The sequence below is a fragment of the Symphalangus syndactylus genome, chromosome 3 (assembly GCF_028878055.3).
Source record: "Symphalangus syndactylus isolate Jambi chromosome 3, NHGRI_mSymSyn1-v2.1_pri, whole genome shotgun sequence".
Lineage (NCBI taxonomy): Eukaryota > Metazoa > Chordata > Mammalia > Primates > Hylobatidae > Symphalangus > Symphalangus syndactylus.
In genome coordinates, this window is record NC_072425.2 from 67,031,948 (window position 1) to 67,045,027 (window position 13,080).

The 13,080-nt window shown below is 35.2% G+C and overlaps 1 protein-coding gene across 5 annotated transcripts in view; it reads right to left on the reverse strand.

Annotated features, from left to right (window-relative positions):
- Positions 1-13,080, reverse strand: part of VPS13A (vacuolar protein sorting 13 homolog A) — a 264,964-nt gene that overhangs the window by 60,498 nt on the left and 191,386 nt on the right. For all 5 annotated transcript variants that reach the window (XM_055272202.2, XM_055272201.2, XM_063636975.1 and 2 more), the window contains 5 exons: positions 7,417-7,546; positions 4,929-5,161; positions 1,710-1,863; positions 757-903; positions 167-248 (listed from right to left, as the gene is read on the reverse strand). In XM_055272202.2, coding sequence (XP_055128177.1) covers positions 167-248; positions 757-903; positions 1,710-1,863; positions 4,929-5,161; positions 7,417-7,546 — 746 coding nt within the window. The remainder of the gene's footprint in view (positions 1-166; positions 249-756; positions 904-1,709; positions 1,864-4,928; positions 5,162-7,416; positions 7,547-13,080) is intronic.

A 13,080-nucleotide genomic window follows, 5' to 3' on the forward strand; every position in this document is an offset into this window, starting at 1 on the left:
AAGTTAGTTGTGTACAGTACTTGCTGGTCCTTTTTCAAGCAGTTTAATTTTCCAATGATCCTATACAAATTAAACCCAAGAATGGTTTCACTTCATATTTTTATAGTAAAGTAAATCAAATAGCCAACACAACTGCTTTTATGGAAATCTAAAAATAAAAACAAACCTGAATCCATGGTGACCGACTTTGGAGGTTTAACAGGATAAAACACAAAGGGAAATACAGCACCATGTATCTGATTTTGGATCTAAGAAAATAAAAACACATCAGTATATTAATATGTCAATTATACAACCTGACCAGAATAACAGGATTTGAGAAACAAAAAGAATCAAAAAGTCTAGTGGTGGCCAAGTGCAGTGGCTCACGCCTGTAATCCCAGCACTTTGGGAGGCCAAGGCGGGTGGATCATCTGGGGTCAGGAATTTGAGACCAGCCTGGCCCACATGGTGAAACCCCGTCTCTACTAAAAATACAAAAATTAGGTGGCCATGGTGGTGGGCACCTGTAATCCCAGCTACTCAGGAGGCTGAGGCAGCAGAATCGCTTGAACCAGGGTTTTCAGTGAGCTGAGATTCTGCCACTGCACTCCAGCCTGGGCGACAGAGGGAGACTCTGTCTCAAAAAAAAAAAAAAAAAGAGTCTAGCACAACATTGAAACTGAATACTAGATAAAGCAGACCGTGGGAATAGATCTGGTTTCTTATTGCGTTCCTTTAGAATACAATTTTGCCTATATTCCCAGAAAGACTTACCTGTATTCTGTAAATCTGAATTCTAAATGATGATTGATGTGCAGATGTGTTATATTCCACTTTTAATGCTGGAAGATAATTTCTTCGTAGAGCTATTACAAGCGGCTGCAGAATTTTCATGTTATGACCAGTAGGTGTTAGGCGAACCTGAAAAATATGTCCCCCCAAATGAAAAAATTAATTTATCTATAAATGACTAGAATTAGAAATTCATACCAAAAACTTTTTAAAACAGTAAGCTACATATTTGTATTAGTTTAGATATAGATCTTAATATCCCATGTCCATAAAATTCACATATTCATATAATTCTTACAAAGCTTCGCTGCATCACTTTTTACATAAACTTACTAAAATTTACCACAATAAAAATGAATAAAGGAAAAATAAAATATTTTAAAAAAGTACATTGAAAAAATAAAACATTTTTAAGTTTCCTGCTAACCCAAAGAACAGACCATTAGCATCTAGTGTCTTAAAGTTTTCTTTTCTTTTCTTTTTTTTGAGACAGAGTCTTGCTTTCAGCCAGGCTGGAGTGCAGTGGGGCCATCTCGGTTCACTGCAACCTCCACCTCCTGGGTTCAAGGGATTCTCATGCCTCAGCCTCCTGAGTAACGGGGACTACAGGCGCCTGCCACCATGCCTGGCTAATTTTTGTATTTTTAGTAGAGACAGGGTTTGCCATGTTGGCCAGGCTGGTCTCGAACTCCTGACCTCAAGTAATCCGCCTGCCTCAGCCTCCCAAAGTGCTGGAATTACAGGTGTGAGCCACTGCGCCGAGCCTGATTTCTTAATATAGATAAACACCTCTTTAAAACATTTTATACAAGGTATGTATGACAGGATTATTTTGTTTTTTAAGGAAGCCAAACTTTCCTTAAATTTCACTAGTGATTCACCGAACTACAACAGACAAAAAATTAAAACTTCACATCAGTACTTAAAAATATTACCTGAACGTTAGTGTCCAACTCAATAACCTTATCTTCTGAAGGAGAAGATTCAGTATATTCCTTAAATTCTCTCTCTAACTTCTCAGTGTGCTTTACACTCATTGGCTTCCATCTTGCCTTCTTCTTGGGCTTTGTTTCCCAAACCACATCAGAACTTATTTAAGAAAGCAAAAATCATAGTATTTAATACTAAGTTATTAACATATTTATTTTAACGGGTTTATTACATGAATTACAACACCTTCAGTAAAATTTCAGAATAGCCTCAATTACAAGTGAGCATATTACAAATTTAAAAACATGAATTCATTCAACTACTACCTATTAAGCTACTACTCAGGCACTATTCTAGGTGTTAGGGCCGTATCAGTGAACATCTCTGCCATTCTGGAGCTTCATTTTAGTGGGGGAGTGAAAATAAATAGTAAACAAAATAAATTAGTAAAATTTAATATGTAGGAGGTGAAAATGCTTTTGAAAGAAGAAAACGTAGACAGGGCAAGGGGGATCCGGAGAACTGCAGTATGTAAAGTGGTAGGGTCTGCAACATTAAAACAGAGTGGTCAATGGGGGACTCATTGAGAAAGTGAGATTTTGGCAACCTTAAAAGAGCTGAGAGAATTATCCAGCAGACAAGAGGAGGAAAACATTTCAGGTAGAGAGGCCAGCTAAAGCAGGAGGCACACTTGCAGTATATGAAGAAGAGCAAGGAGGCTGGCATGTCAGGAACACATTAGGAATAGAAAATAAAGTAAGACTTATAGTGGGGGGCCAAATAATGTAAAGCATTGTAGACCACTGTAAAGACTCTGAGTTTATTCTGAGTGAGATGAGATACCACTGATCGGTTATAAGACAACTAGCAACATAATCTGACTTACATTTCATTAAGAATACACTCTGTGTTGAACTGGATGGAAAGAAAAAAGAGTGGAGTCAAGATTAGAAGCAGGAAAACTTGTTAGTTTACTACAGTAAGCCAGGTGAAAAATGATGATGGCCCTGATGAGGCTATTAACAGTGAGATACCAGAAAAGTGGTCAGATCTACGTGCACTTTGAAGGTAGAACCAGCACAGATCTTCTTGATGAATTAGGTCTGGGGTGTAAGATAAAGAGAGGAATCAAAGACAATTTTAATATTTTTGGGCTGCATAACTAGAAGGAGCTATTTTTTATTAACTCTGATTGGAAAGCAGGAGTTTTGGTAGCAGGAGGAAATAAAAGGTTTATTGTACACATATGAAGTTTAAGAAGTCTCTTAGATAACTGAATAAAGATTTTGCATGCACAGTTGGATATATGAAGTCTCAAGGTCAGATGACAGGTGTGACAGAAGACATACATAAGAGAGAAATTCTGGACAGTATTTGAAATCATAAAACTGAAATCCACAAGAGAAAAGGACCAGGTCTAAGAGCCTCAAGGCATTTAGCCAATGTAAGCAGTTGAGAGAAGACAAGGAACCAATGAATGAGACTGGATAGGAAGAAAAACCAAGATGGTGAGGTATTCTCGAAGTCAAGTGAAAGAAACTACATCAAGGAGGGATCTGTGTTAAATGTTATTAAGTAAAGACCGATAATTCTACACTGGATATGGCATTATGGAGGTCACTGGTAATGCTGACAAAACCAGTTTCATGGTGTGTTGAAAGCAAAACCCTGTTTGGAGTGGTTAAAGAGAAAATGGATGAAAAATAGTTGGAGAACACAGGATATGTTAAGTTCCTTTGAAACAGACAGTACATTTGAGGAGTTTGGTTACAAATGCAAAGAAAGAAATGAGCAACAGGTAGCAAGGAAAGTAGGCTCAAGAGAATTTTTTGTGTTGAGAGAAATAACACTGAAACAATTCAGTAGAGACCCAAAAGCTGTTGACTTACGAGAGACGAAGAGGAGGACTGCTGGAACAATGTCCTCAAGTAGGTAAGAGGAAATGAAGTACAGTGCAAAAGTAGAGAAAAATCTGTTTAAACAGGAGCACATATATCTATTGTAAACTGTTGAGAGTATGTCAGTACAGCAAGTAGTATGCAAATGCCAGCAGATAGCAAGCTGTGATATTGGGGGCTGAGATGGGTCTCTGGAAGTTTGATTGGTTCAATTTTTTCAGTGAAGTGGAATGCAAGGTAGTAAGCTGAGAGAATGGGGTTTGAGGGGAGACAAAGTATAAAATAGTTATCTAGGATATAGAGTGTGAACGGAAGAAATCCAGTTGTACCGAAATTAAAATGCTGAAAGGCCTTAAACAACTTAAATATTTAAGTTGTTTAATTTTATTTAAGTATTCTATTTGTTTATTCCTTATAGAACTTATATTCATTTAATAAATAGAAAGGTAGAGACCATGTATTATTCATCTTTGCATTAACATCACTTAGCTTAGAAGATAACACATAATAGGTCTAAAGGTCTTAAAAATCTATGGTGTATTTGATCTATTTAAATAGCAAAAACATTTTTTGAGAATAAAAATTCTTAAGAATATAGATTTTAATATTCCTTTTAAAATGGCATTGATTCAATTCAATAAGAGGTCAGGGGCATGTATAGATTAATGTACATAGAAAACTAAATTTACATCTGTATCATATACCTTTATATATATTCAAGAATTTAATTCAAGGAAAGGATTAAAATTACATTATCCTGGTTATACAGAAGAAATATTCTCACATTAAGCACTAATATACGTAAATTAAAACAACTGTTTATGAATAGGAATAATAAGGACATAAGGGAGAGATAAAAGATTTAATGGTGATGTCTTATATGAGAAATGATAAATACAGTGATCACCTTATTAGATCTTATAAGATCTTAAAGTGCCAAGGTCAAGTTAGAAAGTGATTGTCTTTATGTTAATCCTCCAACAGCTACAGCATATGTACCCTGAACTGTGCTAGACAGTAATGGAAAATGAATTAAGCATTTTGTATGATATGCAAAACATAGTTTTGGTAAGTTGAATAAATATAACTTTTTAGATAAGTGGAAGGATTAACATAATAAGGAGTTTATAAATTTGATTTCTGTCATATCTTTATTTCAAAAGGCAAAAAAATTCCCTCAAGCACATTTAAAACTAGCATTACCACAATATCAGTGAATAGTCAAAGTACAAAATTGAAACTAAATCATTTTAGATTTTACAATAACAATTTCTTAATAATTAGAAACTGATCATTTAAATGTATCCAAAATTTAATGCATCTAACCTTGTAATGCCTATATAGGCTACTTCTTGCTTCGTGTAATTGTTGACAAGAGAAATTCCAACATCTTGTAATGCCAGTGCAATTTCTTGCTCTGCTAACTCTGCTTTCTCACTTTCATATGTTACTTTAAATACCTTTGGATCTTCAGTGAATAAAATAATGCGTTGTAAACCTTCAAAGAATGAAACTAAATAAATTGTCTTTTTCCCCAAATCTATAGGCATCATCATATCCTAGAATAAAACCACCAAAAAACAAAAACAAAAAATTAGAATTTGGTCCCAAAGAACATGAAATTTAGATTTCACATTTATAAAATGAGACTATTAATGGCACCTACTTCATGGGGTTAGCGGCAACTAAATGAATTAATATTTGTAGAATACTTGCAAATTTACATTATTGAAATCATTTGATGTTATCTGTTATAAAATTATTACTCATAAAGACAGGCCAATTGTTTTTTTTTTAATTTAAACATTTTAACAAAATTGAATCTTCCCATGTAGGCTAATCTGTAACACAAAGTATTTTTTTCTGCTTTATTCTAAGACTACAGCAATGTGATATGTATTAAAAGTTGTTTCAGTCTGAAATTCACATTTCCTTTCATAGCTGAATCAAACGGGATAAAAAATATCTTGTATCTCAACTGTATGTTCTACAAAGCATGTATATTCATCATGATGCTATTTCTGCAGGAATCTCACATAAATGTGCTGATATCAGGGTTTTGAGGGTCAATGACAAGATAAACATAGCAAATTCTCATAATTAATATTCAGCCATTAATTTCTAGTTAATATTCTGATTTTCAGAAAATTTTACTATATAGTATACCTTCACGTTACAATGTACAGAAATTAAAAACTGTGAGTTGTTACCATAAAATAATTACCTGGGGATACTTACGTTACTTATAATACTTTCTTTTTTTTTTTTTGAGACGGAGTCTTGCTCTGTCGCCCAGGCTGGAGTACAGTGGCGCAATCTCGGCTCACTGCTAGCTCCACCTTCCGGGTTCACGCCATTCTCCTGCCTCAGCCTCTCCGAGTAGCTGGGACTACAGGCGCCCGCCACCACGCCCGGCTAATTTTTTTGTATTTTTAGTAGAGACAGGGTTTCACATTGGTCTCCATCTCCTGACCTCGTGATCCGCCCGCCTCGGCCTCCCAAAGTGCTGGGATTACAGGCGTGAGCCACCGCGCCCAGCCAATACTTTCTAAGTGTATATATGTATATCACTAAAACCACATTGAGAATCAAGAAAACTTATTTCACTGAAGTCTTTCTAGTATTTTACAATGAATGTCTGATTTATCTTTATAAGCTTCAAACTATCACCATGATATAAATATGCAAAGTACTAATCAATAGATCAAATGAATAAGACTATTTTTATATCAAAGTACAATACTTTTTCCTGAATAAATCTAATAGTCATGAATTTTTAAAACTTAAAAGTTAGGCCACTTATAGGCAATCCTCTTAAATACAATGTAAACAATACCCACAGCAGACTCCTCAACAGCAGCACTGAAAGACAATGAGAAAATACCACCTACTGATAAGCAGGAAGAAAAAATCACTAGTGGTAAGAAAAAAAAAAACATCAGGAGTCAAATTAAGATGAATCTTGAAGGATTAAAAACTTTTAAAAATTTTCTGCAAGTATTTAAAATGTTACCAGAAAATATATGCGTATAACTTTATCATCATAGCTTGCCACCCAGAAATAAGTTTGTTTTAGTTCACTCAGTGGATCCTTAAATGTTCCTTACAGAAGCTAAATCTACCTAGTATGATTGTCAATGCAGAGAACATATTTGTTTTTCAGGTGAATGCTGAAAGCACTTCTTTAAACACAACTTTATTCTTAATAACACAGTAGAAGCAGATGATGTAAACAAAATAAGACTACTTTTGGTTCTAAACATTTTTGGTTAAGTCAATACTTGAATACTATTTTGAAGATGTTTGGCAGTTTTTTAGAAGTGTGGCCACAAACAGTCCTTAAAACTAGGAAGGCTGAAAATCAAATACTGTTGTTTTTTTTTTTTTTTTTTGAGACGGAGTCTTGCTCTGTCACCAGGCTGGAGTGCAGTGGCGTGATCTTGGCTCACTGCAATCTCTGCCTCCCGGGTTCAAGCAATTCTTCTGCCTCAGCCCCCTTAGTAGCTAGGACTACAGGCACCCGCCACCATGCCAGACTAATTTTTGTATTTTTAGTAGAGACGGGGTTTCACCATATTGGCCAGGCTGGTCACAAACTCCTGACCTGGTGATCTGCCTGCCTTGGCCTCCCAAAGTGAATTTTTGTATTTTTAGGAGAGACAGGGTTTCACCTTATTGGCCAGGCTGATCTCGAACTCATGGCCCACCTCAGCCTCCCAAAAGTGCTGGGATTACAGGCCTGAGCCACCGTGCCCGGCCCAAATACCTTTTTTAAAAAAGGCTGCTAGGAACACCATAATAACCCAATACTTACATCCTTCTGTGTTACTTCACCGTGGCTTTTTCTACATCTCCACTTCAGCCTTCTAGAGCCCACTGGATCAGCCCATGTATAAAACACTGCTTTTCCAGGAGGGAGGGAATCTTCTATTTCACTGAGAGAACTGACACAGTAGCAAAAATATGCATTAAATTAAATGCAAGTACACGAACAGATTAAAAAAAACTAAAATAATACTTCATTAATTCTTAGCTCACTAACTGAGATCTGTGATAGTTCTGATTAAAACAAGGCTGAAATTCTTACCCTATACAATTAAAAAAGGGTTCACTAATGAATATTTCTCATTATCTTCCCATTAAGAAAATATATGTTCTACTTAGGAAATAAAGGTCTTCAAGTCTTTAAAACTGTTTTGTCAATTTTTAAATACAAATTAATTATGGAAAATTATTCCAACTATTTTACCCTATTTACACCAATTCTAAGATAATTTAATTGGTAACTCTTTCCTAAGTATTGGTCTTACTAGAGCAAAAACAAAGTAACTAAATTATTCTTTAAAATCACAGAACATGAAATACACATCTAAGAAATTCAATTGACTCACAAAAAGATGCTCCGAAAGAAAAAAACCTTACAAAAGTTATAAACCAAACAAGTAATAAAATATAGCTCTTCTGAGCAGAAGAAGGAATTAACTCTGCAGATTTAAAAGACTTCACTGGGTATCAGACATTAATGAAAACAGTATCATTCTAGACATATCTTTGTAAGAAACTAGGGGGAAAAAAAACCCCTAACACATATCTAGGAAAGTCATAGTCACTCGCAAGAAAATAAAAATGTTACTCTCACAGTTCAATGATGTTTAATGTCAAAAAACAATGGCACAATACTTACACAATTTTGAGAAAAACGTTATCACTTAAAATTTTATGTCAAATTGTCATAAATTTGTAAGAATAAGACATTTCGAACAAGCAATAGCATAACACTATCCACAGATCTTTACTAAAAAAATAACTCAAGACTTTTTCCAACCTAGAGACGAACTCATAATAACATTTTAACAACTAGGATATAGAAATATTGAAGAACCCGTAGTGAACAACTAAACCAGTTTAAGAAAGTCATTTTTTTGTTAAAACATTAAAATCAATGCAAATACCAAAAGGGTGTTGAATGAAATAATACATATTTTGAAAAGCTAACAATTTTATATTAATCTGGCTGAAAAAATCCCAAATTATATTCACAAGAAAGTAAGAATTTGGAAACAGGCTGAAAAAAAGGTAAAAAAGCATTACAATTTTTTATGAGTAAGCTAGCAGATACTGTTTCAATCTTAAAATTGATTTTAAATGTATCAAAACCTTCAATAACAAAAAAGGAATTATCCATAACCGAAACAGAATAAGTATTTTCCAAAAAATCATTAGAAGACAATATACTACAAAAAATATGGTAAGGAATTATAAATTAGTTATTACAAGGATTACAAATGGGCTGAGGATCGTTATTAGAAGATAAACTGGGCTGAGGGCAGTGGTTCATGCCTGTAATCCCAGCACTTTGGGAGGTCGAGGCAGGTGGATCACCTGAGGTCAGCAGTTTGAGACCAGCCTGGCCAACATGGCGAAACCCTGTCTCTACTATAAATACGAAAATTAGCCGGGCATAGTGGCGCACACCTGTAATCCCAGCTACTCAGGAGGCTGAGGCAGTAGAATCGCTTGAACCTGGGAGGCAGAGGTTTCAGTGAGCTGAGATCGGCGCCTCTGCACTCCAGCCTGGGCAAAACGACAAAATTCCATCTCAAAAAACAAATAAACAACAACAAAAAAAGAAGATCAACTGATTCTAAAATTATAAAAGTTGAAATAAAAATTCTGAACAATTAAGTATTTATTTAACTGTAGAGCATCTAAATGATAGACCATCATGCATTCAGTAAAAATCATGCTTTGCAGGGACACAAAGAAGGAACAACTGACATCAGGAACCTACTTGAGGATGGAGAGTAAAAGGAGGGTGAGAATCGAAAAACTACCTATTGGGTATCATGCTTATTACCTGGGTAATGAAACAATCTGTATACCAAAACCCCGTGACATGCAATTTACCCATGTAACAAACCTGCACATGTATCCCCTGAACCTATAATAAAAGTTAGAAAGAAAAAAAAATTGTGCTTTGAAGCAAATTTATATGCTCACAATAGCTGTCAAATGTGAGAGATACATAAGGAAGGAAGAAAGGGAGGGAGGGAGAGAACAAAGGAGGGAGGAAAGGAAAGGAAAAGCAATGAACCAAAATGTTGACAGTATTTGGATTACAGGGATTATGGTCCTCTTTCACATTTTTCTGTAGTATTTTTTAAAACAGTAATTTAACAACTATTACTTTTATATGCAGGAAATAACATCCATATTGTTTTAAAAGCCAAGAGAAGGAAATGTGGAGGAGAAAACAAAATCATAGTCTTCATTTTTCCATGAAAAAAAAAATCAAATGTAAATGTGTTGATTAGCAAATAAATTTGGTTTAAAAATATTTAAAAATGCTTTTAACTCATACAAATTTTAATCTGTTTAATTCATTGCAGAGTATTCCTTATGCAAAAATGTACTGGACTACCTGGGACAGGCAATGAAAATTCCAAGAAAAGGGAAACTAACCATAGTCCTCAGACTATTCACTATCTGTGTGTACATGTCTCAAACTCACAGGAAAGTAACACAATGTGACGAATGCTGCAATCTACATATGTAAAGGTGCTATAAAAAACTGACGTACATAGATTAAGGTGGCAAGGGAAGGGATCACATAGAATGGCATTTTTTTTTTTTTTTAAGTTCTAGAATACATGTGCAGAACGTGCAGGCTTGTTACATAGGTAAATGTATGCCATGGTGGTTTGCTGCACCTACCAACCTACACCTAGGTATTAAGCCCCACATGCATTAGCTATTTATCCTGATGTTTTCCCTCCCACCATGCCCCCAACAGGCCTCAGTGTGTGTTGTTCCCCTCCCTGTGTCCATGTGTTCTCATTGTTCAGCTCCCACTTATAAGCGGGGACATGCAGTGTTTGGTTTTCTGTTCTTGTTGCTGAGGATAATGGCTTCTAGCTCCATCCATGCCCTTGCAAAGGAATGATCTCGTTCCTTTTTACGGCTGCACAGTATCCATGGTGTATATGTACCACATTTTCTTCATCCAGTCTACCGTTGATGAGCATTTGGGTTGATTCCATGTCTTTGCTATTGTGAATAGTGCTGCAGTGAATATGTGTGTGCATCTATCTTTATAAGAGAATGATTTCTATTCCTTTGAGTACATACCCAGTAAGGGGACTGCTGGGTCAAACGATATTTCGGGTTCTAGGTCTTTGAGGAATCACCACACTGTCTTTCACAATGGTTGAATTAACACTTCAGCAATAGTGTAAAAGCGTTCCTATTTCTCCACACCTTGCCATCATCTGTTGTTTCTTGATTTTTTTAATAATTACAGAATGGCATTTTTCTAGCTGAAAGAAACACCTATTCAGGTAAAAACCCATGGAAAGACCCAGAGCATTCAGGAAACAAAAACTTCACTTTGTATAGGGTAAGACTGAGGCCATAGAAAGATAAATGTTTAGAAAGGCAGCCTAGAAGTATATTTTTAAAGAAATGGGTAAAAAAAGAAAAACTTTAAACAAGAGAGATATGATTATATTTCTTATTTTAGAAAACTCATTCTAGTGGAAAATGGGAGATTTACTAAAGATAAGACTAGATATATAGAGATAGATAAAAAATCTACTCAAATATAGTTGGGCATGGTGGCACATGCCTGTAAACCCAGCTACTTGGGAGGCTGAGGCACAAGAATCACTTGAGCCTGGAAGGTGGAGGCTGCAGTGAGCCTGGATCGCACCACTGCACTCCAGCCTGGGCAACAGATTGAGACACTGTCTCAAAACAAAACAAAAAACAAAAATCTACTCAAATAAAACAAAACAAAAAAACAAAACAAAACAAAACAAAACAACACATAAAAATCTACTCAAATAGATAAGAAATGGAGGGTTACTGAACTAGGATAATGACGGGAGATTACATAAGAACGGAATATTTATTTAAAAGTTAAAATTTAACAAACAAATGGAAACACATCTCATGCTCATGGATGGGTGGATTCAATATTATGAAAATGACCATACTGCCATAAGCAATCTACAGATTCAATGCAATTCCCATAAAAATATCATCATCATTCTTCACAGAACTAGAAAAAAAATCCTGAAATTCATATGGAACCATAAAAGGAGCCCTCATAGCCAAAGCAATACTAAGCAAAAAGAACAAACCTGGGGCATCACATTATCCTACTTCAAAGTATACTACAATGCCTATAGTCACCAAAACAACATGGTACTGGTATAAAAATAGGCATGTAGACCAATGGAACAGAATAGAGAAACCAGAAATAAAGCCAAATACTTACAGCCAATTATCTTCAACAAAACAAACAAAAACATGAAGTAGGGAAAGGACACCTTATTCTAGTGAAGGGACTAGATGTGAAGAGACCAGTCTAGTCAGGGCCTAAGATAGAGTTGACTTAATAGTTTACAGATAAGGCTGGTTCTTCATTCTTGTTCTTTTAGCTCTTTTGTTTCCAGATTCTTTTGTCCAGTCTTCTTTCTGGTACCTTGACTATCTCCTATTCAAATGGTACTGGGATCGTGGGCAAGCCACACGTAGAAGAATAAAATTGGATTCTCATCTCTCACCTTATACAAAAATCAACTCAAGATGGATCAAAGACTTAAATGTAGGACCTGAAACCATAAAAATTCTAGAAGATAATACTGGAAAAACTCTTCTAGACATTGGCTTTGGCAAAGAGTTCACGACCAAGAACCCAAAAGCAAATGCAACAAAATAAAAATAGATGGGACCTAATTAAACTAAAAAGCTACTGCACAGCAAAAGAAATAATCAGCAGAGTAAAGAGACAACCCACAGAATGGGAGAAAATATTTGCAAACTATGCATCCGACAAAGGACTAATATCCAGAGTCTATAAGGATCTCAAACAAATCAGCAAGAAAAAAAAAAAAAAAAAAAAAAAAAAAAAAAAAAAACACAATAATCCCATCAAACGTGGGCTAAAGACACGAACAGACAATTCTCAAAAGAAGATACACAAGTGGCCAACATAAAAAAAAGCTCAACATCACTAATTATGAGAGAAATGCAAATTAAAACCACAATGAGATACCACCTTACTCCTGCAAGAATGATCACAATTTAAATAAAAAATATATAGATGTTAACATGGATGTGGTGAAAAGGGAACACTTTCACACTGCTGGTGGGAATGTAAACTAGCACAAACACTATGAAAAACAGTTTGGCGATTCCTTAAAGAACTAAAAGCAGAACTACCATTGGATCCAGCAATCCCAGTACTGGGTATCTTCTCAAAGAAAGAGAAGTCATTATATGAAAAAGACACTTGCACACACGTTTAGAAACAACTTATTATTTTTATAATATGGATAATTAAAAAAACAGGCATTCCTCTTTCTTAACGTCTTAAATAGATGAGAGAATGCTACCCCAAGCGAGTTTTAGGTACTTGCTAATCCAGCCCTGTGGTCCTTACTCAATGTCTGTTTGATTTTAATCAACGATTAGA